The sequence below is a fragment of the Neophocaena asiaeorientalis genome, unplaced genomic scaffold, assembly GCF_003031525.2.
Source record: "Neophocaena asiaeorientalis asiaeorientalis breed wild unplaced genomic scaffold, Neophocaena_asiaeorientalis_V1.1 scaffold504, whole genome shotgun sequence".
Taxonomy (NCBI): Eukaryota; Metazoa; Chordata; class Mammalia; order Artiodactyla; family Phocoenidae; genus Neophocaena; species Neophocaena asiaeorientalis.
The window spans coordinates 2986246-3009640 of record NW_020174438.1 but is presented as its reverse complement, the minus strand read 5'-3'; the positions used below and the strand labels follow the sequence as shown (position 1 = coordinate 3009640).

Here is a 23395-nt window from a genome sequence, read left to right as displayed (position 1 = left end):
AAATAACAGATGTTAGAATTATCTGACAAATATTTTAAAGCAGGCATCATAGAAATACTTCAGTGAGAGTTCCTAAACCCACTGGAAACAAATGAGAAAATTGAGAATCCTGGGGAAGAAATAGCAGGTATAAAAAAAAATGAAATGGGAATTTAGAACTGAGAAATGCAAGAACCAAACTCAAAAAGTTAGTGCATAGGCTCAACAGCTGAATGGAAGAGACAGTGTATAATCAGTGAACCTGAAGATAGAACAATAGAAGCTACCCAATCTAAATAACAGAGAAAATAGACTGAAGCGGGGATAAAGATCCTCAGGGACCCATGGGACTATAACAAAGGGTCTAACATTTGTGTCACTGGAGTCCTGGAAGGAAAGGAAAAAGAAGGCAGGGCTAGAAAAATGAAGAAATAATGACTGAAGACTTCCCAAATTTGGCAAAAGGCATAAAGCCACAGGTCCAAGAAGCTGAGCAAACAACATAAGCCAAAAGAACTTTACATCAAGTTCAATTATAGCTAAACTTTTGAAAACTAAAGACAAAGAAAATATCTTGAAAGCAGTGAGTGAGAAAAGGTACTGTTTCTACAGGAGAAAAGCACTCTGATTTCTCATAAGCAGATTTTTCATCAGAAACTATGGAGGCCTGAAGGCAGTGGCATATTTTTGAAGTGTTGAAAGAAAAGACCTGTCAACTAGAGTTTTATACCCAGTGAAAATATTCAGGAATGAAGGGAAAATCAAGACATTCTTAGATGAGGGAACACTAAGAGAATTTGTCACTAGCAGACCTACCTTAAAAAAATGGCTAAAGAAATTTCTCTAAATAGAAAGGGAATGATAAAAGGAAGGTATATTGGAACATTAGGAATGAAGAAAGAACATAGTAAGCAAAAATTTGGGTAAATACAGTAGGCTTTCCTTGTCCTCCTGAGTTTTCTAAATTATGTTTGATAGTTGAACCAGAATTGTAACACTGTTTGATGTGGTTCTAAATGTACATAGAGGAACTATTTAAGACAATTATATTATAAATGGGAGAAGGTAAAAAGACATAGAGGTAAGCTTTCTGTACTTCACTTGAACTGGTAAAAGGATGGGACCAACAGACAGATAAGTTTTGTGTATGTAATGTAATACCCAGAGCGACCACTGAAAAAGAGATAAACTCAAAAGCACTATAGATAAATCAAAGTAAAATTAAAAAAAATTTTTTCGGTCATCCACAGGAAGGCAGAAAAAATAAAACAAACCAAAAATTTTAAATAGCATACTTATTTACATGTAAATGGTCTAATTATACCAAATAAAAGGCAGAGATCAGCATATTAGATTAAAAAAAAGTGACCCGATAGTATGCTAGCTACAAAAACTCCCTACAGTATATTGGTATAGGCAGGTTGATAGTAAAAGGATTGAAAATGTTATACCATGTAAACATTAATCAAGATAAATGAGGAATGGCTATAATAATATCAGGTAAAGTAGACTTTGAAGCAAAATTACTAGAGACAGAGAAGGGCATTATCTAATGATAAAAAGGTAAATCCATCAAGAAGACAGCAATCCTAAATGTGTATGTACCAAGTAACAGAGCTGCAAAATACATGATGTGAAAGCTGTCCTACCTGAAAGGAGAAACTGACAAATCTGCCATTATAGTTGGAGACTTCAGTGCCCTTCTCAATAATTGATAGGTAGAATCTCTAGACAGAAAATTAGCAAAGATATGGAACTTAACAATACCATCAACCAACAAGATCCAACAGACATTTATAATATGGTCCACTCAACAACAGCAGAGTATAACATTCAAGTGCCTGTGGACTACATACTAGGGTAGACCATATCCTGGGCCATGATACAAACCTCAATTTAAAAGAATTAAAATCATAGAGTATATGTTATTCAGCCACACTGGAATCAAATTGGAAATCAACAGAAAGATAAGTGGAAAATCACCAAACATTTGAAAACTAAACAACACACTTAAATCCATGAGTCAAAGAGAAAGTCTCAAGGGAAATTTTTTAAAAAATACTTTGAACTGAATGGAAATGAAAATATAACATGTCAGAAATTTTGAGACACAGCTGAAGCAATACTACTGATAGGGGAACTTAGAACACTAAATGCTGCCCTTTAGCAAAAATTCTTAACATTAGAAAAAAGAGGGATTGTTTTGAATCAATAATCTAAACTTCCACCTAACCTGGAAAAAAGAGCAAAAGAAACCCAAAGCCAGCAGAAGGAAGGACATAATAAAGAAAAGGACAGAAATCTGTGAAATTGAAAACAGAAAATTAATAAATGAGAGCTATTATTTGAAAACATCAGTCTGATTGACAAACATTTAGCAAGACTGACAGAAGGGGAAAAAAGATAAGAAAAAATTTTCCGGTATTAAGAATGAAATTAGTACCCCTACAAACCTTGTAGATATCAAAACGATAGTAAGGGACAACTCTGCAAACATAACTTTGATAACTCAGATGAAATGAGCCAATGCCTTGAAAAGCACAAAGTACAACTCATCTAATATGACTTGAATAGCCCTATAACTCTTAAGATATTAAATTCATAATTTAAAATCTCTTAGAAAGAAAATCTGTAATGGATTTTGGAATGGTTTCACTGGAGACTTGTACCAGGCATCTTAGCACAGTGAACACCAGTTCTACACAACCCCTTCCAAAAAACAGAAAGGAAAGAACCCTTCTCAGTGTATTTTATGAAGCTAGTCTTATCCTCATACTAAACCAGACAGAGACAGTTAAAACTACAACAATAACAACAACAAAAAACAAAACAAGACACCAAAAAACTATGACCAAGCCACTATTCTTTATATATATATATACACACACACACACACATATATATCTTTATTGGAGTATAATTGATTTACAATGTTGTGTTAGTTTTTGCTATACAACAAAGTGAATCATCTGTATGTATACATATATCCTCATATCCCCTCCCTCTTGCATCTCCCTCCCACCCTCCCTATCCCACCCCTCTAGGTGGTCACAGCACGGAGCTCCTCTCCCTGAGCGATGCAGCTGCTTCCCACTAGCTATCTGTTTTACATTTGGTAGTGTATATATGTCAGTGCCACTCATTCACTTTGTCCCAGCTTACCCTTCTCCCTCCCCATGTCCTCAAGTCCATTCTGTACATCTGTGTTTTTATTCCTGTCCTGCCCCTAGATTCTTCAGAACTATTTGTTTTTTGAGATTCCACATATATATTAGCATATGATATTTGTTTTTCTCTTTCTGACTTACTTCACTCTGTATGACAGACTAGGTCCATCCACCTCACTACAAGTAACTCAATTTCATTTCTTTTTATGGCTGAGTAATAGTCCATTGTATATATGTGCCACATCTTCTTTATCCATTCATCTGTCAGTGGGCACTTAGGTTGCTTCCATGTCCTGGCTATTGTAAATAGTGCTGCAATGAACATTGTGGTACATGATGCTTTTTGAATTATGGTTTTCTCAGGGTATATGCCCAGTAGTGGGATTACTGGGTTGTATGGTAGTTCTATTCTTAGATTTTTAAGGAACCTCTGTACTGTTCTCCATAGTGGCTATATCAGTTTACATTCCCACCAACAGTGGAAGAGGGTTCCTTTTTCTCCACACCCTTTCCAGCATTTACTGTTTCTATATTTTTTGATGATGGCCATTCTGACCAGTGTGAGGTGATACCTCATTGTGGTTTTGATTTGCATTTCTCTAATGATTAGTGATGTTGAGCATCCTTTCATTTGCTTGTTGGCAATCTATATGTCTACTTAGGAGAAATGTCTATTCATGTCTTCTGCCCATTTTTGGATTGGGTTGTTTGTTTTTCTGATATTGAGCTGTATAAGCTGCTTTTATATTTTGGAGGTTAATCCTTTGTCAGTTGCTTTGTTTGGAAGTATTTTCTCCCATTCTGAGGGTTGTCTTTTCGTCTTGTTTATGGTTTCCTTTGCTGTGCAAAAGCTTTTAAGTTTCATTAGCTCCCATTTGTTTATTTTTTATTTTATTTCCTTTTCTCTAGGTAGTGGGTCAGAAAGGATCTTGCTGTGATTTATGTCATAGAGCATTCTGCCTATATTTTCTTCTAAGAGTTTTATAGTGTCTTGACTTAAATTTAAGTCTTTAATCCATTATGAGGGTTTTTTTGTATGGTGTTAGGAAGTGTTCTAATTTCCTTCTTTTACATGTAGCTATCCAGTTTTCCCAGCACCACTTATTGAAGAGGCTGTCTTTTCTCCATTGTATATTCTTTCCTCCTTTATCAAAGATAAGGTGACCATATGTGCATGGGTTTATCTCTGGCAAGCGAGTATTCTTAATGCATATAGATGGGAAAATCTTTGTCAAATTATTACCAAATAGAATTAAGCAATATATAAGGAGAATTATATACCATGTCTAAGTAGAGGTCATTCTAGGGATTCAAGGCTTGTCAGTATGTAAAAAATCAATGACTGTAATCTAGCATATTAACAGACAAAAGAAGAAAATTCACATGATCATATCAATTGACTTAGAAAAAGTACGTGACAAAGTTCAATATCCACTTCTGATAAAAAAAACTATCTGAAAACTAGTAATGGAGGATAATTTTCTCAACCTGGTAAAGAATGTATTGAGAAATTTAGAGCTACCATCGTACTTCATGGTGAAAGATGGAATATTTTCTCCCTAAAACATCAAGGTTATCTAGGCAAGGATGTCTGCTGTCACTCTTATTCAGTTCAGTACTGGAAATCATAGCCAGTACAGTAAGGCAAGAAGAGGAAATAAAAGGCATACCAATAAAAGGAAGAAATAAAATTGTTCCCCCCCCTTTTTATTTATTTTTGAATTTTATTTATTTATTTTTATTTTTTATACAGCAGGTTCTTATCAGTTATCTATTTTATATATATTAAGCATATATAGGTCAATCCCAATCTCCCAATGCATCCCCCCAAGCCTGCTTTACCTCCTTGGTGTCCATAAGTTTGTTCTCTACATCTGTGTCTCTATTTCTGCCTTGCAGACTGGCTCATCTGTACCATTTTTCTAGATTCCACGTATATGCATTCATAAATGATATTTGTTTTTCTCTTTTGATTTATTTCACTCTGTATGGCAATCTCTACAAATGACCCAATTTCATTCCTTTTTATGGCTGAGTAATATTCTGTTGTATATACATACCATATCTTCTTTATCCATTCGTCTGTCTATGGGCATTTAGGTTGCTTCCATGACCTGGCTATTGAACATTGGGGTGCATGTGTCTTTTTGAATTATGGTTTTCTCTGGGTATATGCCCAGTAGTGGGTTTCCTGCGTCATTTGGTAATTCTATTTTTAGTTTTTTAAGGAACCTCCCTACTGTTCTTCATAGTGGCTGTATCAGTTTACATTCCCACCCAACAGTGCAAGAGGGTGCCCTTTTTTCCACACCCTCTCCAGCATTTGTTGTTTGTGGATTTTCTGATGATGCCCATTCTGACCAGTGTGAGGTGATACCTCATTGTAGTTTTGATGTGCATTTCTCTAATAATTTGTGATGTTGAGCAGCTGTTCATGTGACTCGTGGCCATCTGTATGTCTTCTTTGGAGAAATATCTATTTAGGTCTTCTGCCCATTTTTGGATTCTGTTGTTTGTTTTTTTGATATTGAGCTACATGAGCTATTTATATATTTTGGATATTAATCCTTTGTTGATTCGTTTGCACATATTTTCTCACATTCTGAGGGTTGTCTTTTCAACTTGTTTATAGTTTCCTTTGCTGTGCAAAAGTTTTTAAGTTTTTGTATTCCTTTTATTTCGTTTTCTTCTCTGATTGCCGTGTCTAGGACTTCCAAAGCTATGTTGAATAATAATAGTGAGAGTGGACATCCTTGTCTTGTTCCTGATCTTAGAGGAAATGCTTTCAGTTTTTCACCATTAAGAATGATGTTTGCTGTGGGTTTGTTGTATATGGACTTTATGATGTTGAGGTAGGTTCCCTCTTTGCCCACATTCTGGAGAGTTTTTATCATCATTGTGTGTTGAATTTTTTCAAAAGCTTTTTCTGCATCTATTGAGATGAGTATATGGTTTTTATTCTTCAATTTGTTTATATGGTTTATAACATTGATTGATTTGCATATACTGAAAAATCCTTGCATCCCTGTGATAAATCCCACTTGATCATGGTGTATGATCCTTTTAATGTACTGTTGGATTCTGTTTGCTAGTATTTTGTTGAGGTTTTTTGCATCTATATTCATCAGTGATATTGGTCTGTAATTTTCTTTTTCTGTAGTATCTTTGTCTGGTTTTGTTATCAGGGTGATGGTGGCCTCATAGAATGAGTGTGGGAGTGTTTCTTCCTTTGCTATATTTTGGAAGAGTTTGAGAGGATGGGAGTTAGCTCTTCTCTAAATGTTTTATAGAATTCACCTGTGAAGCCATCTGGTCCTGGACTTCTGTTTGTTGGAAGATTTTTAATCACAGTGTCAATTTCATTCCTTGTGATTCATGTGTTCATATTTTCTGTTTACTCCTGGTTCTTTCTTGGAAGGTTATACCTTTCTAAGAATTTGTCCATTTTATTGGCATAGAGTTGCTTGTAGTAGTCTCTTAGGGTGCTTTGTATTTCTGCCAGGTCTGTTGTAACTTCCCCTTTCTCATTTCTAATTTTATTGATTTGAGTCCTCTTCCTCCTTTTCTTGATGAGTGTGGCTAAAAGTTTGTCAATTTTGTTTATCTTCTCAAATTACCAGCTTTTATTTTTATTGATCTTGCTATTTTTTTTGTTTGTTTCTATTTCGTTTATTTCTGCTCTGATCTTTATGATTTCTTTCCTTCTACTGACTTTGGGTTTTGTTTGTTCTTCTTTCTCTAGTTCCATTAGGTGTAAGGTTAGATTGTTTATTTGAGATTTTTCTTGTTTCTTGAGGTAGGATTGTATTGCTATAAACTTCCCTCTTAGAACTGCTTTTGCTGCAACCCATAGATTTTGGATCATCGTGTTTTCATTGTCATTTGTCTCTAGGTATTTTTTTATTTCCTCTTTGATGTCCTTAGTGATTTCTTGGTTATTTAGAAATGTATTGTTTAGCCTCTGTGTGTTTGTGTTTTTTACGTTTTGTTCCCTGTAATTGATTTCTAATCTTAGAGTGTTGTGGTCGGAAAAGATGCTTGACATGATTTCAATTTCTTTTTTTTTTAATTTTATTTATTTTTTTACTTATTTATTTTGGGCTGTGTTGGGTCTTCATTGCTGTGCATGGGCTTTCTCTAGTTTTGGTGAGTGGGGGCTACTCTTCGTTGCAGTGCATGGGCCTCTCACTGCAGTGCCGTCTCTTGTTGTGGAGCATGGACTCTAGGCACGCAGGCTTCAGTAGCTGTGGCACACAGTCTTGGTAGTTGTGGCTCGTGGGCTCTAGAGCGCAGGCTCAGTAGTTGTGGCGCACGGGGTTAGTTGCTCTGCGGGATGTGGGATCTTATGGGACCAGTGCTCGAACCCATGTCCCCTCCATTGGCAGGCGGATTCTTAACCACTGCGCCACCAGAGAAGCCCGATTTCAATTTTCTTAATCTTGCCAAGGCTTGATTTGTGACCCAAGATGTGATCTGTCCAGGAGAATGTTCCATGTGCACTTGAGTATAAATTGTAATCTGCTGTTATTGGCTGGAATGTCATATAAATATCAAATCTATCTGGTCTATTGTGTCATTTAAAACTTGTGTTTCCTTATTAATTTTCTGTCTGGATGATCTGTCCATTGGTGTAAGTGAGGTGTTAAAGTCCCCCATTATTATTGTGTTACTGTCGATTTCCTCTTTTAGAGCTGTTAGCAGTTGCCTTAATGTGTATTGAGGTGCTCCTATGTTGGGTTCATATATATTTATAATTATTATATCTTTTTATTGGACTGATCCCTTGATCATTATGTAGTGTCTTTCCTTTTCTCTTGTAATATTTTTTATTTTAAAGTCCATTTTATCGTATATGAGGATTGCTACTCCAGCTTTCCTTTGATTTCCATTTCCATGGAATATCTTTTTTCCATCCCCTCACTTTCATTCTGTATGTGTCCCTAGGTCTGAAGTGGGTCTCTTGTAGACAGCATATATATGGGTCTTGTTTTTGTATCCATTCAGCGAGCCTATGTCTTCTGTTTGGAGCATTTAATCCATTCACGTTTAAGGTAATTATCGATATGTATGTTCCTATGACCATTTTCTTATTTGTTATGGGTTTGTTTTTGTAGGTCCTTTTCTTCTCTTGTGTTTCCCACTTAGAGAAGTTCCTTTAGCATTTGTTGTAGAGCTAGTTTGGTGGTGCTGAATTCTCTTAGCTTTTGCTTGTCTGTAAAGCTTTTGATTTCTCTGTCGAATCTGAATGAGATCCTTGCTGGGTAGAGTAATCTTGGTTGTAGGTTCTTCCCTTTCATCACTTTAAATATATCATGCCACTCCCTTCTGGCTTGTAGAGTTTCTGCTGAGAGATCAGCTGTTAACCTTATGGGAGTTCCCTTGTATGTTATTTGTCATTTTTCCCTTGTTGCTTTCAATAATTTTTCTTTGTCTTTAATTTTTGTCAGTTTGATTACTATGTGTCTCAGCATGTTTCTCCTTGGGTTTATCCTGCTTGGGACTCTGCGCTTCCTGGAGTTGGGTGGCCAGTTCCTTTCCCATGTTAGGGAAGTTTTCAACTATAATCTCTTCAAATATTTTCTTGGGTTCTTTCTCTCTCTCTTCTCCTTCTGGGACCCCTATAATGTGAATGTTTTTGCATTTAATGTTGTCCCAGGGGTCTCTTAGGCTCTCTTCATTTCTTTTCATTCTTTTTTCTTTATTCTGTTCCACGGCAGTGAATTCCACCATTCTGTCTTCCAGGTCACTTATCCATTCTTCTGCTTCTGTTATTCTGCTATTGATTCCTTGTAGTGTATTTTTCATTTCAGTTCTTGTATTGTTCATCTCTGTTTGTTCTTTAATTCTTCTAGGTGTTTGTTCTTTAATTCTTCTACATCTTTGTTAAACATTTCTTGCACCTTCTCAATCTTTGCTTACATTCTTTTTCTGTGGTCCTGCATCATCTTCACTATCATTATTCTCAATTCTTTTTCTGGAAGGTTGCCTATCTCTGCTTCATTTAGTTGTTTTTCTGGGGTTTTATCTTGTTCCTTCATCTGGGACGTAGCCTCTGCCTTTTCATCTTGTCTATCTTTCTGTGAATGTGGTTTTCATTGCAGTGGCTGTAGGATTGCGATTCTTCTTGCTTCTACTGTCTGCCCTCTGGTGGATGAGGCTATCTAAGAGGCTTGTGCAGGCTTCCTGATGGGAGGGTCTGTTGGTGGGTATAGCTGGGTGTTGTTCTGGTGGGCAGAGCTCAGTAAATCTTTAATTTGCTTGTCTGCTGATGGGTGGGGTCGAGTTCCCTCCCTGTTAGTTGTTTGGCCTGAGGTGACCTAGCACTGGAGCTTACAGGCTTTTTGGTGGGGCTAATGGTAGACTCCGTGAGGACTCATGCCAAGGATTACTTCCCAGGTAGGTCTGATTCATTTTCCTATGGGGTCACTGTTCCTTCCCCCTGGGTCCTGATGTGCACACTATGTGTGTGCTCTCCAAATGTGGAGTCTGTTTCCCCCAGTTTTGTCAAAGTCCTGCAGTCAAATCCCCCTAGCCTTCAAAGTCTTATTCTCTGGGAAGTCCTCCTCCCATTGCCGGACCCCTAGGTTGGGATGCCTGATGTGGGGCTCAGAACCTTCATTCCAGTGGGTGGACTTCTGTGGTATAAGTGTTCTCTAGTTTGTGAGTCACCCGCCCAGCAGTTACGGGATTTGATTTTATTGTGATTGCGCCCTTCCTACCGTCTCATTGCAGCTTCTCCTTTGTCTTTGGTTGTGAGGTATCTTTTTTTGTGAGTTCCAGTATCTTACTGTCGATGAATGTCCAGCAGTTATTTGTGATTCCAGTGCTCTCGCAAGAGGGAGTGAGCACACGTCCTTCTACTCCGCCATCCTGAACCACTCTTACCTGCTCCCCCACCTTTTTTAAACAGCATAATATTTTGTATAGAAAACGTGAAGACATTTACCAAAACAAAACCCTAGAACTAATAATTGAGTTTAATAGGTAGCAGGATATAAGATAAACATACAAAAATCAATTGTATTTCAAAACTACTAGCAATGAAATGTGGAAAGTGAAATTAAAAATACAATACCATTTATAGTTGTGGGGCAAAAAAAGCCTTTAGGTGTAAATCTAGCAAAATATGTACTGGACCTATGTGCTGGAAACTATAAATTCTGAAAAGAATATTTAAGTAAAGGGAGAGACATACTGTCCTCATTGATTGGAATATTCACATGGTAAAGACGTAGATTCTCCCCCAAATTGTATAATTTTAATGAAATTCCTTTCAAAATCTGAGAAGATTTTTCAAGCTCATTCTAAAAAAAGTAGCTAGAATAGCTAAGAGAATTTTGGAAAAAGAATAAAGTAGGAGAAATCAGTCTCCTTGATCTCAAGACTTATTATATAGCTACAGTAATCAAGACTGTATGGTATTGGAGGAATAGACAAATAGATCAGTGGAACATAATAGAAAACCCAGAACTAGATCCGTATAAACATGCCCAGCTGATTTTTTTAGAATTGCACAGTGCAGTTCAATTCAGCAAGGATGGTCTTTTAAACAAATGATGTTGAAACCATTAGGAATTCATATATACAAAAATGAACCTTTACTTAAACCTCACAGCTTGTAAAAAATTTAACTCAAAATGGATCATAGACTTTAAAAAAATGTAAAGTTACAAACTTTTAGAAATAAAACACAGGGAAAAATCCTCTAGAAAAAGGGTTAAGCAGTGAATTCTTAGACTTGATACCAAAAAGTGCAATCCAGAAAGGGAAAAATTGACAAGTTGTATCTCAACAAAATTTTAAAACACTTGTTCTTTGAAAGCCCATGTGATGAAGGTAAGAGAAGCTACAGACTGGGAGAATATATTTGGAAACCCCATATCTGACAAAGGACTAGTATCTAGAATACATAAAGACGTCTCAAAACACAATAGTAAAAAATGATAACAGTCCATTTAGACAGTTGGCAAAAGACATAAACAACATTTCATGTAAGAGGATAGGCAGATATCAAATAAATACTGGAACAGATGTTCAACATCACTAGGGAAGTGCAAATTCAAACCAAACCATAATGAAGATAACACTCTCTACCAACAGAATGGCTAAAATAAAAAATAATGGCAGCACAAAAAGCTGACAACAGTGTGGAGGAACTGGATCACTCATGTTTTTGGTGGGAATGTGAAAAGTTACAGGCAGTTTCTCATAAAACTAAACATGAAATTATCATAAGCTCCAGCAATTGTACTCTTGGTTATTTATCCCAGAGAAACGAAAACTTATCAAATATTCATAATGTCTTTATTTTTAATATTCTGTAACTGGAATCAACCCAGATGTCCTTCAACAAGTAAATGGTTTAACACACTGTGGTACAAACAAACCATAGAATACTACTTAACAATAAAAAGGGACAAACTACCGATACACACAGAAACTTGAATGAATCTCCAGGGAATTATGCTGAGTGACAAAAACCAATCTCAAAAGGTTACATATGGTTCCATTTATATAACATTCTTGATAAAACAAAATTTTAGAACTGGGAGATGGATTAATTATTGCCAGAGCTTGTAGATTAGTTGGCACCAGGGGAAGGATGGGTAGGTGGTTACTATAAAAGGACAACATGAGGGATCCTTGTGGTGTAGGAACTGTTCAGTCTCTTGACTATGGTGGTGGATATATAAGCCTATACAGGTAATAACATTGTAAAGAACTTACTACACACACATAGACAGACAAATGAGTACACTGAAACTGAGAAAATTGGAATAAGATTGGTGGGTTATATCAATGTCAGTATCCTGATTGTGATATTATACTGTAGTTTTGCAAAATGTTATCAAATGGAGGAATGGCAAAGTGTACAGGAGGCTCTGTATTATTTCTTATAATTGTATGTGAATCATCAGTTATCACAACAACTGCAATTAAAAGTAGATGACTTAAGTAAAAGTAGAGTTCTTTTCCTAGTTTTAAAGAGAAAACTATATATTCTGGGAAAGATAGTTGACTCTCTGTAAAGAAGACATGTAACTGTATTTCAATGGCACAGAATTGCTAAGTATGTCGCAATCAGAAAATAGTTATCAGTAGTGGTTCTAATTTATCTTCAGTAGTTCAGTCTGAAAAATAAAGTATTATATTTTAGCAACCATTTCTTCATTCAAGCTGAAGTAGATGTTGAATGATGGAGAAAGAATTTTATATATAAGTTAAGAGTAAAAATAAGTGAGAGGATTTATATACCATTCCTTGGTTCTATCTTTTGATTGCACTGTACCTAGATTTTCTGTATTTCTTACTCAGAGAACTAAGGATGTAAGAATTCTCTATGTTCTATTCTGAACGCTGGAGATCAGGGTCTAAAAAACTCTGCACAATTACACTTTGTATAATATATAAGGAGGTGTAAGCTCTAGAAAATAAAACTATTATCTTCACTCTGGAATGATGAAAAACAATCACAGTCAACCCAAAGCTAGTTTGGAAACATGACACAAGAATAACGTACTCAAGAGGACAGCTCGTGGTAAGCAGTAGTTTTTTTGTGTGTATTAATAATGGCATAATGTTTATTATATTTTCCATTTTTATGATCCATAACTTATTTTTTGTTACCTAAAATATAGTTTGGCATGATTTTTAGTTATCTTGTACATCACATTAAGTGAAGACAAATGTATATAACCACATTAGCCCATGACTTACATAATTGTTGAATGAATAGATGAATTGAAGCTAATTTTTATGACTGAATAATTTTATTTATAATTATTCTGGGGTCAACTTTTTAAAAAATGAATAAGAAGCTAAAGAAAATTATTAATATAGCTTTAACTGTTTTCTAAATCTAAAGGAAAATGGTGGCTACCTCAATCTCCATATCTCCACATATCCTCCCAAAACCATAGGCTAGAAGGAACACAAATGAAACCCAACTAACCCATACTTTCTGGATTGCTAGGAGACAATGACATGAACTTCAGATTACCTGAAAGTAGCAAACTTATCAAGTGCCAGTGGAGCTTCCACTACTGCTGCAAGTCTGTATATGTGGAGAGTGTGAAGTGGGATGTTTTAGAGACTATGAAACAGAAGAGAGGGGACTGGAAGACTTAAACAAAATGAAGACAGAATCACCCTCAAAAAGAGAAAGTACAACAGTATGTGCCAAAATAGTGAACACAGACTGGGACTTGGTAGTTTATAATACCAGCTACCAGGAAGGAGTTTTAGAGCATGTAGTAATTTAGGAAGTGGCAGCCTTAGAGGAATTTTGCTTCTAGAGAAGGAGATAAACAGAGACGGGGTGATGCCACTGAGTCCTAGCAGTGAGGAGAAAACAAGAAGAAGAAGAAAAATAAAGGGTTCTGCAAAATGAAAGAAGACACCAACCTCTTTTCCCCCATTACCCATTCAAGAAATTACACTTCACTAAGTTGACAGAAGGTACTCACAAACTAAAGAATGCTGTCCACAAAATGAGTAAGGGAAAAATCAAACTTACACAGCACCAGTGTTGGAAGAAAACAGAAAATATGTATTAAATCATTTCAGCTGATGAAAATCTATACACACACAACCTCAAAACCTTAGAAAAATAACCACAAAGTAGCATACTGTAACACAGTAGTCTAGACTAAGTTAAGTATTCTCAAGCAAGCAGAACAGAACTTGGTATCCAAAAATTTAAGGAGAGAAATGGATTAAAGAAAAAACCAAGCAAACAAGAAATGCAATGCAAGCTGATCAAACTCAGGAAGGAAATTTTAAAAAAGACAAGACTACGTTAGAAATGAAGAATTAATTATAAAATGCTCAAGAGAAAATAGAATGGAATGAAAATCTAAGGAAGAACATAGAATGAAAATGAGATAAAGAAGTAAAAATTAGGATCTCAGAGCAAGTGATGGAAAGGAAAGGCTGGCAAAGGAGGTCCAACATAATTGGAATCTGTGAAGAATAAAAATAACTCAGTAGAACAAACCTTATAAACTATAATCCAGGAACACTTTCTGGAAATAGGGGAAATTTAAATCTACCTTTTGAAGGACCCACCACTGTACCTGAAAAATGGGCCTGGAATGATCAACTGAGACATATTTTAGTAAACTGCTAAACTTGAAAGACAAATGGGGCTGGCATCATACTTTTGAAGAGCAACATGCAAATCATGGCAATTTCAAGAAAATCAAGAAAAAGTACAGGCCAAGGATTTGCTATCCAGCCAAGTTCTTCTTCAATTATTATGGCAGTAGAAAATCAACTTTTGAATATTGAAGAACTCATAGACCATTGTATCCATAAGCCTTCTTGAGGAGTTTGTTGGAGGATGATCTCCATCCACCCAAGAGACCACTAGGGAAGCTTCAGCAAAAGGACCGTGAGCATTTAATATAGTAAATTGTAGAATTAAGGACTAAATAAAACAAGGGTGAGGACATGGAAATAAGAAAGTATGAAATGTTACATGTTAAACAACGTACAGAGAATACCATTCTTAAAAAAGGAAGAGAGTGAGAAGGGAAAGTAGAATGAGATCACAGACTTAAATAGGTGGGAGACCAAGGCTACCATTTAAAATCGGCCGACCAGACACTAAAAGCTTAAGTAAGGAAAAGGAAGGATTAAGGGCACTAACAAAAGTACATATAAATGCACTAGAAAAAAATTACTAACCTTCCTAAATACCAAAAGAAAATGTAAAAAATAGCAAAAACACCATGTAGAAAAAGAAACACAGTAAACATTACTTAATAGAGTAGTTAAAATATACAATAGTGACTGAGATGAAACAAAACATCAGTCATATTAAATATGGATGGGCTTAAATTGCCTGTTAAAGGCAAAAGATTTTCAAGTTGGCTTATAAAACAAACATTATATTAAAATTTGGTTTAAACAAGAATCCAATAGTGGATGCTAAACTAAGGTGGAAAGTTCTTTAAAGCATAGTAGTTTTGTATGGTCTCCAAGTGTCTCCTTACAAATTGCTTATTAGCCACAAGAGGAAAAAAATAATAACCACATAGTGAAAAAACTGGGTAACACCTTGACCAGGTGATTGAAGTTAATATCACCAGTAAGGATGTTAGGGACATCTTGCCCTTTGACTGTGATACCCTTAGAAGAACACATCATTACTTACTTACATTGGTCTAGTAAGGAATGCATAACCTGAATCTAAGGAACATCAGACAAACCCAAATTACAGAACATTTTTATGAAATAACTGGCCTCTTCAAAATTGTTAATGTTATGAACGAAAGGCTTTGAAACTGTACCCGACAAAATGAATCTGAAGAGGCAGACAACCAGCCAAATGCAGTCTGTTTTCCTGGATTTGATTCTGTACTGGATGGGGAGAAATACTATAAAGGACATTATTAGGATAATTGACAGAATTGGAATCTGAACTGACACAAGTACTTTACCAATATTAAATTTTCCTGAGTTTGATAACTCTTCTGTTTATGTAAGAATATGTTTTTTCTTAAAAAGTCACATTGAAGTATTAAGAGGAAAAGCATGTATGAACCTACTCTCAAGTGGTTCGGAAAAACACATAATGTGCGTGTGGGTGGGAGAATGCTAAAGCATGGTAGCAAAATGTTAAAAGTTGGTGTGTCTAAGTAAAACGTTTAAGGGAATTTTCTTTAAACTTTTCTCCGGGTTTAAAAGAAGAAGAAGAAAAAAAGATAGCTCTGGCTGTGAACTATAAGCCAGAGATCAATACGTACATATAGCTTAGTTTAGTAAAGTAGAATTTGAGTTACATAATGTTCTCACTCTCCCTTTACCCTCCCCCTGCTTTTTGAAGATATTGAGTGTTTTAACAGTTCAGTAATCCATTCGGAAAGCTCAGCTGATTTGGTATCAGTCTGTGTTAAGCTATAGATGTGATTGCTCTTAAAGCTTTTACCTCTCATGTTTTTAAAGAATTTGCCTTTTTCGTACTTAAAAATATGGGAAAAAAATCCAAAAAAAATCGTTTTCTAAATGTGTCCTTTCCTATGACCTCCTGTAAAACACTTGATTATGTGGAGAAAAGCCAGCTACTTGGTCCCCCTCCCCACCCCATTGGTTCTTCTTGTGTTCTGAGGACCAAATAGGAGATGGATGAAGTTAGAAGCATTTTGTATATTTTTTCATATTTTTTATCTTATTCCAAAATAAGCTATACCAAGCAATATGTGGATAGTAGTTTTTATATGCTTTGCTAGCTGTTTTACAACTAAGTCCATTTTGCTAGATCAAGCTCCCTTATCTTTTGAGGAACAACTTGTTCTATATCAAAAATTTTTTGAAGATACTTTGTCTTAATGATTCCACTTCTTCTTTATATGTAATAAATATTGTCAGTAGTTCTACTTAGACCATGTCTGAGGAAAATAGATGACATCAAATGAAATTGTGCAATCCAATCTTGTATGTTGTATCAACTAAAATTTTTTAATTGTGAAAAATCAATGATGAAAAATTACAATAAAAATTTTATGCCTACTGATTCTTCAACAGTATTCATACTGGTTTCTTACTTCTGTCTTAAAGCTCTATGGAGAAAAGAGAACAACATGGTTCCACTAGGTGAACAATCCAGCATCTCTCATACATTTTCAAATGGAGCAGTAGCTGACAAGCAGTGAGAAGGTTGCACAGTGGTTTTCAATCTTTATAATTAGTGCAGTGGTAGCTTACTGACTGACCCTAAATGTAGGGGTTAAGGATAATTATTAGATTTTTTAATGTACAAATAGTATAAATTCTTCAGAGTGCTGGGTTATTAACTGTGCAGTTTAAAATTGTCTCCTTTTACAAGAAGGATGCAGTGACACATGCAACTGCTTTTCTAAGAAGTATGGAATTACTTTTTAATCTAAAGATTGAGGATTTCTATTAGATTATTTAACCAAAAATCACAACATAAAGTCTATGAAAATTAGGTAGAAATGACTAACTGATGTGCAACACTAGGAAACGTAGAGCTCATACAGAATGAAATAAAGTAATTTTTTGCTCAGTGTTTATAATGATAACATCATTTTGCTGTTGATACTTTTTTTCCCCCTTTTTGCATTTTGAATTCCTAATATTCTTGCTGTTCTACATATAAGTATTTTGGTAATTGCAGTGTTTTTATATTCAGGGCTTTGTCGTTAACATTATAATACTTTACAATAATTATAAAACAATTTTTTTTTCTAACTAGGAGGAAGCATTGCATGCATTTATTCAGCCAGAGATCCTGGATGGCCCAAATCAATATTTTTGTGAACGTTGTAAGAAGAAGTGTGATGCACGAAAGGTAGATGCCATTTAGAAATTAATACTTAATTATCTGAGATAATATTCAATATTCAATAGATTCCCCCCCACACTTTTTTTTTTTAGGGTCTTCGGTTTTTGCATTTCCCTTATCTGCTGACCTTACAACTGAAAAGATTTGATTTTGATTATACAACCATGCACAGGATTAAATTGAATGATCGGATGACATTTCCCGAGGAACTAGACATGAGTACATTTATTGATGTTGAAGATGAGGTGAATACTTATAAATTATACTTCAGATATTCTTCTTTGATCAGAGTAACTTGTGATATTCTTTGAAATGACAAAAAGGATATTAAATTCTGGAATTATTTCTTTAATTTGTGTGATAATCTTATGTTTCATAACTTTCTTAGTTATTGGAACATACCAGTCTAGAGATGGGCTGCACTTGTGTTTCTGGCACATGATAAACACAGAACAGATATATTGAATGAACGAGCAAACTGGGTAGTATGGCCTTAATTTCTTGTTTTGTCTTAGTGTCTTTTTCAAGCATTAAGGTTTCTGGGTTATTCTCCCTTAAGGTTTACCAGCTCTTAAATTGGCTAGGTTAGAAAGCTAGGTAATAAAGGTATTTTTCTGTGTTTCTTTTTTAATTAGTTTTATTTTTAAATTAAAACTTTTAAAATAAAAAATTTAAAACTATTTAAATATAGTTTGAGAATGGAACTTTGAGGGCACACATAAAGCTCATTAATTTCTTCCACTCATTGACCTCCCCCAACTATCTGGTTCCTCTGTCCTTATCCAGTAAAAGATTCATAATGTCCCACTCTGTTCTCTTGGAAACTCTTCTGATTTAATTATTGGGAATACTTACAATGACTTAACATAGTTGTTACAGAGTGATAAATCTTTCTTATTCTCAAAACTGCCATGAAGTATTTTTTTCTGATTGGAATTCATCACAATAGTTAAAAATACCTTTTCCCGGAGGCTTAAAAATAATTTAAAACATTCTCAAGTTTTATTTATGCTCTTAAGTACTAAGTGGCAAATGTTTTCTGAGCCTCACTTTCCTTGTCTGTAAAGTAAGGATGATAATTGCTTTTCATAGCTTTCATAAGATGAGATTGCCTTAAAGTAAATGTTCATTGAATGGTACCTGTGACCAGGTAACATTCTCTGAAAGGTTTAATTTGAAATAATATCTCAAACACCTGTGCTTAAGCTAGGAAGTCTGTCCAAAGTATACCAAAATTTCAAGGGAGATTCCTACTCAGAGATGAGTATTAGATGGGTTTTCTGTATATTCCAAATGTATTTCTTAAAAAGGGAAGTCTTTTCCAAGGGAAGAAAACTGAGATACAAAGTTTGACCAGAACTTTTAGGTCCATTTCTTGGAAGAAGAGAAGATGTTCTGGCTTAGTTAAAAGGAGTTTCAGGGGGCTTCCCTGGTGGCGCAGTGGTTGAGGGTCCGCCTGCCGATGCAGGGGATGCAGGTTCGTGCCCCGGTCTGGGAAGATCCCACGTGCCGTGGAGTGGCTGGGCTCGTGAGCCATGGCCGCTGAGCCTGCGTGTCCGGAGCCTGTGCTCTGCAACGGGAGAGGCCGCAACAGTGAGAGGCCTGTGTACTGAAAAAAAAAAAAAAAAAAAAAAAAGGAGTTTCAGGGATGATCTCTTTGGACTTTGTGTAGGATTCTCAAGTTGGTTTTCACCTCCATTTTTCCTTGAACCAAACTTTCTTGAGGGATGAAGACTGTATGTTAGGTGCAGTTCTTACAACAAAATTCTTGGCAAGAAGTTGGTACTTACTACATATTGCTTGGTTAATTCAAGAACTTATAGGCAATGCCTTAAACATATAAAGTGCCTACATCTTAGAGAAGAATTTTCAAACTCTGTATCTAAAATATTAAAGGAGGGGCTTCCCTGGTGGCGCAGTGGTTAAGAATCTGCCTGCCAATGCAGGGGACACAGGTTCAAGCCCTGATCCGGGAAGATTGATTCCACATGCCACGGAACAACTAAGCCTGTGCGCCACTACTACTGAGCCCACGTGCCACAACTACTGAAGCCCGCACGCCTAGAGCCCATGCTCTGCAACAAGAGAGAAGCCTGTGCACCTCAACGAAAAGGAGCCCCCGCTCGCCGCAACTAGAGAAAGCCTGCGCGCAGCAATGAAGACCCAACACAGCCAAAAATAAATAAATAAATCAGTTTATAAAATAAAATATTAAAGGAAAAGGGAGGAAAGAGTTGTTTGAGGATTTCTAGGAAGAATTCTTTAAATTTGTCTGAAAGGGATTTAAAAATCATAAAAGCATGGAAAAGTATTATTTACTGTTGTTACATTTCCCCCTCCTTTAACTGGAGTATAAAGTTCTTGAGGATAGATACAGTGTCTTGTTTTTCTTTCTAATTGTCTGTAATACCTAGCATAGTGATAAACTGAATTGACCTTTTTGTTCAAGAAAGGAGATGATATTCTTTTGGGATTTGAGAACAACAGAAGCTCATTTTGGAGCATAAGTTCTCTGCTTTTATGGTTTTGATGAAAGAAATGGTAATTTTATATAGTTCCTTTGCAGCTGTAAACATAAATGGGGTTTAATAGAATTCTGAAACACTAATTTGTTGTATTAAAATTTTAAGGTTGTTAATAGAAATGCTTTTAAAATATACTTTTGTTTAATTTTATTTAAGGTCTCACTTTTTAAGAGAAAATAAATTTGCTTAAAGTAGAATAAGTATTTTTATTAACAATAGCATCATAAATTATGTGGAAAAGCAGCATATAGATTGAAAGGTTTATATTTTCCCTTTATTTAGCTTATAATTGTAAGATAATTATGTTTTATTAAGAAATCTCCTCAGACTGAAAGTTGCACTGACAGTGGAGCAGAAAATGAAGGCAGTTGTCACAGTGATCAAATGAGCAATGATTTCTCCAATGATGATGGTGTTGATGAAGGGATCTGCCTTGAAAGCAATAGTGGAACTGAAAAGATTCCAAAACCTGGACTTGAAAAGGTACTTTTTGTAATTGGTGGTTTTTAGTTGAAAGAGAAAGTAAGGTAATCTCTGAACTGCTATATAATTCTCTTTAAAAGAAATTTAATTGCTATTATTTTTATGCATATATGTGGTCATAATTAAACTTTAGAAAAAAACTACTTACAGGTGGGAGCATTAATTTCTGAGAGGCTGAACTATACCGCTGAAGCAAGCTAAGTGGTGGTGTGGAAAGGGTGCTAGTAGTGAGGAAACCACTTCATTTTGCCTTTAAAGTAGCAGCAAGCCTCTAAATCTTATATCAGAGTTTTCTCATATAGCAAAACAAAGGCATTAGACTAGATTTGTTAATTTAAAAAATTCTGGCTTTGGGACCTTTCCTGAAACAATAAGAGAACTAATCTTTTTTAGGTAGGGGACCCCTCAGTTTTCCTCCCCTCCCCTATGACAGCCCTTAAGAGACTTCAAAAAATGATACAATTCCATGGATTATCATTTGAAAACTACAAGACTGGATAATATCTAGGATAGAATTTTTTTGTTACTAGGTCAGTGATTTTTAAGATTTTATCAAACCATTTCTTTCACATTTGTATAATTTGCTTTATTGAGGGGAGAATTACAGATCAGATGTCTTGAGCATGGTGTGAATAATGAATCACCAGTGTGAAGACTGATCACTAGCTCAAGTCTTACAGAGTCGTATTAAATATAGGGGTTTTTTAAGGCAGTATTTAAGAATGGAGTTTCACTTGCATAAATCTGTTTTTAGATCAAGACCATTAGTCTCATTACCACTACCCTTTACCTTTTAAAATTATCTGTTTCTTTCAGGGCAGACAGATGAGGTGTGAATTGCTGTGATGAATAATGTAGTGGATACATTATAACTTAGTGTAGAGAACATTGCATTCAAACAAGGGTTGGAAAACTGTGGCTCAAGAGCTAAATCCAACCCCCAACCTGTTTTTCTACATAGACAATTATGTCTATCTTTTTTTTTTTGTTTTCCTTATCTTATTCCACTGGATAGGATTTCCCATACAGTGTTGAATAGGAGTGGTGAGAGAGGACACTCTTGCCTTATTCCCAATCTCAGGAGGAAAGTATTCAGTCTTTTGCCATTAAGTATGATATTGGATCTAGATTTTTTATAGATGTTCTTTATCAGTTTGAGGAGGTTCCTCTCTTCCTAGTTTGTTGAGAGTCTTTATCATGAATGGGTTTGGATTTTGTCAAATGTTGTTTCTGGGTTCAGTTGGTAAGATCATGTAACTTTTCTTCTTTAGCCTGGTTTACATAGGTTGATTTTCTAATGTTGAACCAGCTTTGCATACCTTAGAGTTATCAAATCAGTAGATCACTGTATCACAGATATTACATAAATAAATTAGAAGATGTTCAAAATAATTATATACCTTAGCCCTTTTATAAAGGAAGTGGAATCTTATTTGAAATTTTAAAAATGTTATTTGGGATTTGTTGATTTTGATGTGCATATCAGAATGGTCTCATGTTTAACACCTCCTTCTAAAATTTCAGACTGTTATTTTCTTTTTACATAAATATATAAATTTGTATTTCAGTTATGCATTGTTCTAGAGGTTATAGCATAATTAAAATGTGAAGGAATACACTGAATGAAACTTGTGGTATATAAAAATTATGTGGTGAATTACCATTTTAATGATCTTAGAGAAAAGTTGACTTGCCATAAATACAGAGGACAACTAACATGTTAGTTCCCTGTGTTTTAGTAGAGAATAGGAAATATACAAATTAGGGTTTTGTGTTTTTCCTCTGTGCTAACTTACTTTTATTCTTTTCTTTAGAATTCTTTGATCTATGAGCTCTTCTCGGTTATGGTTCATTCAGGGAGTGCTGCTGGTGGTCATTACTATGCTTGTATAAAGTCATTCAGTGATGAGCAGTGGTACAGCTTCAATGATCAACATGTCAGCAGGGTAAGGAGGGATTTTTTAAGATTATTATTCTGAAAGACAGGAGTAGGGATGTTTCTCATCAACAGCAGGGTTTATTAAAAATGAGAGACTCAGTCTGTCCGTTGAAGCATACCAAATCATTAAGACATACCAGATGTCATTCTTTTGTTTTTGTTTTCAGTCAATTTCCTTTGTTTCTTTATTTTGTTTTATTTTGGGCTTGCTGAGTGTTTGCAGAGCTAGACTCCCAGTTTTCTTCTTGCCCTGAGCCTTCACACGGGCTGTCTATTTAAGAGCACTAGAAAAGATTGGCCATTAGTAGCCACTGATTATGATTACATTTTGTGAACTGTTATCTGTGTGGTGGTCCATTTAACTCTGAGGTTAAAACTTGTTACATGTTGACATAAAAGTAATGGTGTTATAGATCTTACAAAAAAAGTAAGTAATGTAACAACTTTTTAGATAACACAAGAGGACATTAAGAAAACACATGGTGGATCTTCAGGAAGCAGAGGCTATTACTCCAGTGCTTTTGCAAGGTAAATAACTTCCTAAGTTTTTCTGTTTATAAATTAGAATTATTTACAGCTTTTCAACATTTTTTTATCACTAAAGAGGTTTAACCCAAGGGTCAACAAACTATAACCTATGGGCCAAATTCAGCCTGCCTTCAGTTTTTGGAAATAAAGTTTTATTGGAACACCATCATACTCATTTGTTTAAATATTGTATGTTGATCTTTTCCCACACAACAGCAGAGTTAAGTAATTTTAGCACACACGGAATAGCTCACAAAGCCTATGACTTTTACTGTCTGGCCCTTTTCCAGAAAAAAATTGCTGACTCCTGACTTACCTGTAGTACTCATTCTAGGACAAAGGTTTTTTTTTTTTTTTTTTTTTTTTTTGCTGTACACGGGCCTCTCACTGTTGTGGCCTCTCCCGTTGTGGAGCACAGGCTCCGGACGCGCAGGCTCAGCGCCCATGGCTCACGGGCCCAGCCGCT

General features: G+C 35.4%; 1 protein-coding gene across 3 annotated transcripts in view; it reads left to right on the top strand.

Moving 5' to 3' along the window:
• The window catches only part of USP47 (ubiquitin specific peptidase 47), a 120853-nt gene that overhangs the window by 70014 nt on the left and 27444 nt on the right, over positions 1-23395 (top strand). For all 3 annotated transcript variants that reach the window (XM_024756991.1, XM_024756992.1, XM_024756993.1), the window contains exons 9-13: positions 17365-17460; positions 17547-17699; positions 20295-20462; positions 22277-22408; positions 22853-22929. In XM_024756991.1, the coding sequence (XP_024612759.1) occupies positions 17365-17460; positions 17547-17699; positions 20295-20462; positions 22277-22408; positions 22853-22929 (626 nt within the window). The remainder of the gene's footprint in view (positions 1-17364; positions 17461-17546; positions 17700-20294; positions 20463-22276; positions 22409-22852; positions 22930-23395) is intronic.